The sequence below is a fragment of the Sinocyclocheilus anshuiensis genome, unplaced genomic scaffold (assembly GCF_001515605.1).
Source record: "Sinocyclocheilus anshuiensis isolate Anshui unplaced genomic scaffold, SAMN03320099.WGS_v1.1 scaffold1462, whole genome shotgun sequence".
NCBI lineage: Eukaryota > Metazoa > Chordata > Actinopteri > Cypriniformes > Cyprinidae > Sinocyclocheilus > Sinocyclocheilus anshuiensis.
In genome coordinates this window covers 239,637-244,272 of record NW_015558644.1, presented here as the reverse complement: position 1 = coordinate 244,272, position 4,636 = coordinate 239,637, and the positions used below count along the sequence as shown (strand labels likewise).

At 38.1% G+C, this 4,636-nt stretch overlaps 2 protein-coding genes across 5 annotated transcripts in view; one reads left to right on the top strand and one right to left on the bottom strand.

Annotated features, from left to right (window-relative positions):
* The window catches only part of LOC107680919 (tRNA 2'-phosphotransferase 1-like), a 4,385-nt gene extending 1,217 nt beyond the window's left edge, over positions 1–3,168 (bottom strand). Inside the window, exons 1-7 of one of the 4 annotated variants that reach the window (XM_016477004.1) lie at positions 3,155–3,168; positions 1,950–2,044; positions 1,692–1,773; positions 1,271–1,440; positions 950–1,127; positions 675–731; positions 298–585 (exon numbers count right to left, since the gene is read on the bottom strand). In XM_016477004.1, coding sequence (XP_016332490.1) covers positions 428–585; positions 675–731; positions 950–1,127; positions 1,271–1,440; positions 1,692–1,773; positions 1,950–2,006 — 702 coding nt within the window. In that variant the 5' untranslated portion in view covers positions 2,007–2,044; positions 3,155–3,168 and the 3' untranslated portion in view covers positions 298–427. Of the gene's footprint in view, positions 1–297; positions 586–674; positions 732–949; positions 1,128–1,270; positions 1,441–1,691; positions 1,774–1,949; positions 2,234–3,154 lie in introns of those variants that run through there. The other 3 variants (XM_016477003.1, XM_016477005.1, XM_016477002.1) reach the window with 3 other exon arrangements.
* LOC107680917 (cathepsin F-like) overlaps positions 2,574–4,636 on the top strand; it is an 8,872-nt gene continuing 6,809 nt past the window's right edge. Inside the window, exons 1-3 of the mRNA XM_016477001.1 lie at positions 2,574–2,965; positions 3,906–4,025; positions 4,332–4,413. Coding sequence (XP_016332487.1) covers positions 2,729–2,965; positions 3,906–4,025; positions 4,332–4,413 — 439 coding nt within the window. The 5' untranslated portion in view covers positions 2,574–2,728. The remainder of the gene's footprint in view (positions 2,966–3,905; positions 4,026–4,331; positions 4,414–4,636) is intronic.

Below are 4,636 nucleotides of genomic sequence, written 5' to 3'. Positions count from 1 at the left end.
TTTCACAACGAAACACACAGCATCTCCACGACATGGCGGGGGCGGCAACAATACTACAGCGAGAATCAATTAAGTTACGCCTTCTTTCTTTACGTGAAAATTTGGGCGGTGTTATGCAAATCTTCCCACACAGTGACGTAGATATGTGGGGGTGTGTTTAAACGAGGCATTTTAGGAGGGCGTGGACGAGTCTTAACTTTTATAAAGAATATCTCTTTGGGTTTGAGACTTTAGTCTTTGCAACTTTAGGGATCTTATCTATGCACTAACAGCATGTAACACTCCAAAGAGAAAGGAAAACTTGAAATTGCATCATATGACCCCTTTAAAATCTATCTATTATCACCAATCTGCACTGTACAATATCAAATGCATGTACGGTATGTTACAGTCATACAGACCAGAAATTCATCTTTCTGAACGGTCTTTAGGAGTTCAGTAAAACTTGATGAGCTGGCTGTGAATGTGACTCACGTGAGGGTTTTAGTCTTTGTGCTCGAGAGAAATAGCATGGCGGTAACATCCCAGCAGCATCTCCAGGGGTCAGGAGTACGCCATTCTCCGACCAAAAAAACGGAATCCCATCTGAACATCAACCAGAGGGATCATTAGCACTTCAGCACTAACACTGCTACTTACTCAACTTTAAATAGCTTTTTATGATTTCTTGATACCTGAAATAGCTTTTGCAACATCAACGTACACAGCCAGATCGCAACTCTGTCTCATACCTAAAAACAGAAAAGAGGCCATTTGCATCACTAAATAATCAATGTATATATTAAAATTACATTTAAAAATCATATTTGCATATTCTGTACACATAGTCTTGGTCTTGACTGATTTCTGCTATCCTAATTGTACCAATTAAATAAGTAAATAAATAAATATCTATAACTCTCATGAAATAAAGACCTCTAGAAATGAATTTAATCTGCATGCTACTCACCACTGATGACTCTGCCATCTCCAGGAAGCCCGGATGCCAGGTGCATGTGAGTTCTGTTCATTCTGCTGATGCCCTGACTGCGTATAGAGGGCCAGTGTTTCATATATGAGCCATGAACCGCTTCTCTTGGATAGTCTGGATCATCAAGTGCTACTGCTCTCAACTCCAGATCTGTAACCTTGAAGAGACACATTGTGTAACAACATCTATCAACTTATGCAGACTTGTCAAGCAATTGCTCCAGTGACCATCTCCAATTTTTTAAAACCTATTTCTAAAATTAAGATTGTAGACTTTACATGACCTCTGAACCAAACCGACCTGCACTGAGTGACCCTGATTGGCTCGTATCTGAAGATGACCATCCTCAGGGTGGTGGCAAAGCTTGAATCGCTGTTTGTCGTTGGTGGCCACCACTCGCTCCACATCCTCCAGTGAAAACGAGTGGAACTGCTTATGAGCAAGTAGTTCCTCCACAAATACAAAGCCATCTGTGGACAAGGTCACAATTACAGACGGACAACAGGGATGATAAAAAACGAAATCCAAGGAATTATAACTTATGAATGAATCATTTGTTTTCTTGTTAAACAACAACAGTAATCATCCTATGCTCACACAAAATACCTACATAAAATACCTACATAACAATTCTGTAAGCAGACAGGGTGGGTGTTCTCATGTGGGTGTACAATCATCATCATCATCAATCCTACACTAGTTTATGGATATCATCTCTCACCCGAGTTCATCTGCAGACCCATCTTACTCGCACCGTGGCGTAATGCATAAGACAGTAATTTAGACAGTCGCACATCTCTGCTCTGAAAGACGCAAAATAGAAATATAACATAATTCATAACTGTGCACAGATTGAAATATAAAACAAAACAAAAAAAAACAAAAAAACTTACACTTGTTAAATAAGAACCTATATTAAATAATTACGGTAAAATTGTGATTACCATAGTAAATGTTTGTGTAAAAGTAATAAATTCACCTCTTCATTTCGGTTTCCTCGCCCTCCTCGTCCTCTCCCTCGAGGTTGACAGTCCATTTGCGACACACTTGTGATTGTATCATTCACCAACACAGCTATCAGATATATGCAGTTACATTTGATTCGTGTAATTCTTTACATCTACATCTTTAAACAACTAACAACCATTTAACGTGGGTTATTCGTCTATACGAATACTGTACATTTAAACTCCTTTCCAAATGCTTTCGTTGCTGAAATTCCCCGTCAACCGGAACAGAGAAGACAATGCGAGAGGCATTAGCATCCAGCGGCCAGTAGGGCGCAGTAAAGACTTCATTTTTTATTTTCTAAAAGATTTTACACCATCTAGCGGTGGTAAATGCACTGATTTATGAGTTTTAGACGAGGTGTAAACTAGCGATAAATCATTTATAAAACATAACAATAAATTAAAATAAAATCTTTATTTTTTTTATCTTTCGTTACCGCCCAACAACTTAAAAAGAAATAAAAGTTTTGTTTTGTAATCAATAATTGTTAAAGAACGACAAGCAAATTATTATTATTATTATTATTATTAAAACCAAAATATGCCCCACCCCCACACAGAGGTGCATCAGTCGTCCATCTTTGTGCGGGGCATCACTGCGTCTTTCAGTCGTCCATCTTTGTGCGGGGCGTCTTGCGGACTGTCACTGTGCCGTGTGGAGCGACAAAAACACTGCGAGCTTACGATCTAAAAACAAAGACCTGTCCTGATCTTACGACGTTGCTTTCTGTTCCGAGAGCTCGACAACATGTACTTTAACCGCGGTTACCCCGTCATCGCCTGCTGCGTTGTGGCCGGGTTGGTTCTGGGTTTAGAAGATGGCCCGGATCGCCCGGTAATCGGAGCTCCGGGATCCTCGGTCCGTCTGTCGGAGTCAGACCCGGGGGTTATGAAAGCAGTCAAATTTGCAGAGGAACGATATAATATGGGCTCCAACGCGATGCACATACGCCGTGTTAGCAAAATCCTTTCGGCCAGCAAACAGGTAGAATTATAAATAAATAATCCGTTAAAATATCTAATATCTATGTTATTAACGGGTACAAAACCATAGATATAATTATTGTTTCTGTTATTGTTGATATATATTAATGTTTATTTTTTATGACTTATTATTTTACGTGATTCTGATATTGGATAATAAGTTTATTATAAGGATTTTTTTTTTTTTTACCGCATTCATGTGGAGCGTGCGCAGAAGCCTCAAATACATAACAGTGCTGAGCTGATTTAAGCAGCACCACTCTGCGCACATTTTGCGCATTTGTTCATTACAGTAGTTCAGAGGAAAGCTGCTTACTTTTGAGCAATGAGCATATAGGAATGTCTTTAGGAATGTCTTTTTTTTTGCAATATCACAAAGATACACAAACATTAGGAAATCAAACAAGAACAAGTGGGGGATACAATAATTAAAATAATAATAATTAAAAAAAAAAATTCTATAAGATGGGACATTTTTAAAGTTTTTTTTATTGGAGGAGATTTTTAAAAGTGATGAGAATAGCGAATCAGAAGCGAATATTTTGCAATAAGGTTTAAAGTTGAGATATCTTGCTTTGTGAATGTGGTATTTACCCATCATACAAATAAAGTCCAGGACATCGTCTAGCTCCATATTATCAAAAACATCAGAATGAAAAAGAACTTTAACTACAGAAATGTTACACAGACGGAAGCAACAGGATGGTCTATTTAAGCGTCCTGTTGTATAAATACTGCTGATATAACAAATTTGTGTATTTAGTTATAGGAATTATTAGAAAGTAATCTTTATCTATTAAACATGTCAATCTTTACTGAGGTATGTAACAAATGTATTAAGATTCTTTATAGAAGTTTGATATTATGCAACCATAATTATTTCTCCATTCAAAAAAAAAAAAACATTTGAGTCTTTCATTTCTGTTCCGTGTCTTCCACAGCTGGTAAAAGGTGTTCGGTACAGTATTATGGTTGAGATTGGAAGCACTCAGTGTAAGAAATCCCTAAAGCTGAGCGCTGAGGACACCTGTGACTTTTTCCCAGAGCCTCACAAACAGAAGGTAAGCAAATACTAATCCTTAAACCATATAAAACATCACTACTCAGTGTCTTGTAATGGCAAATTCAGATGATTCTTTAACAGTCAATGCACAGCACACAACACATTTAGGGTGGAATTTCATTTTGTCCATTATTAGAATGTTTGCAATTTTGATTTTGATTTCACGTTCAAAATAATTCCATTCAGTAGCACAAATCCAGTATGATAACCCCATGTTATTTGCTCATTTACATAAATGCTGTTCTTGTAATTTTACAATGCACATTCTCTCTCCTGATCAGCCCCATTCTCTGTCTCTCCACAGACAGAGGTCTGTTTGTTTGAGGTTTGGGACATTCCCTGGGAAAATAAATCCACCCTACTTAAACAGAAATGCCAGCCTGCGGGTCAGTAGCCTGGGACAGATGGCACATCTGTCAGCTTCATGTAATCCAAATCATCTAGAACAGGGGTGCCCAACCCTGCTCCTGGCGATCGACTGTCCTGCAAAGTTTAGCTCCAACTCTAATCAAAGACACCTGCCTTTAATTTTTAAGTGATCCTGAAGACCCTAATTAGTTGCTTCAGGTGTGTTTGATTAGGGTTGGAGCTGAAATTTGCAGGACAGTC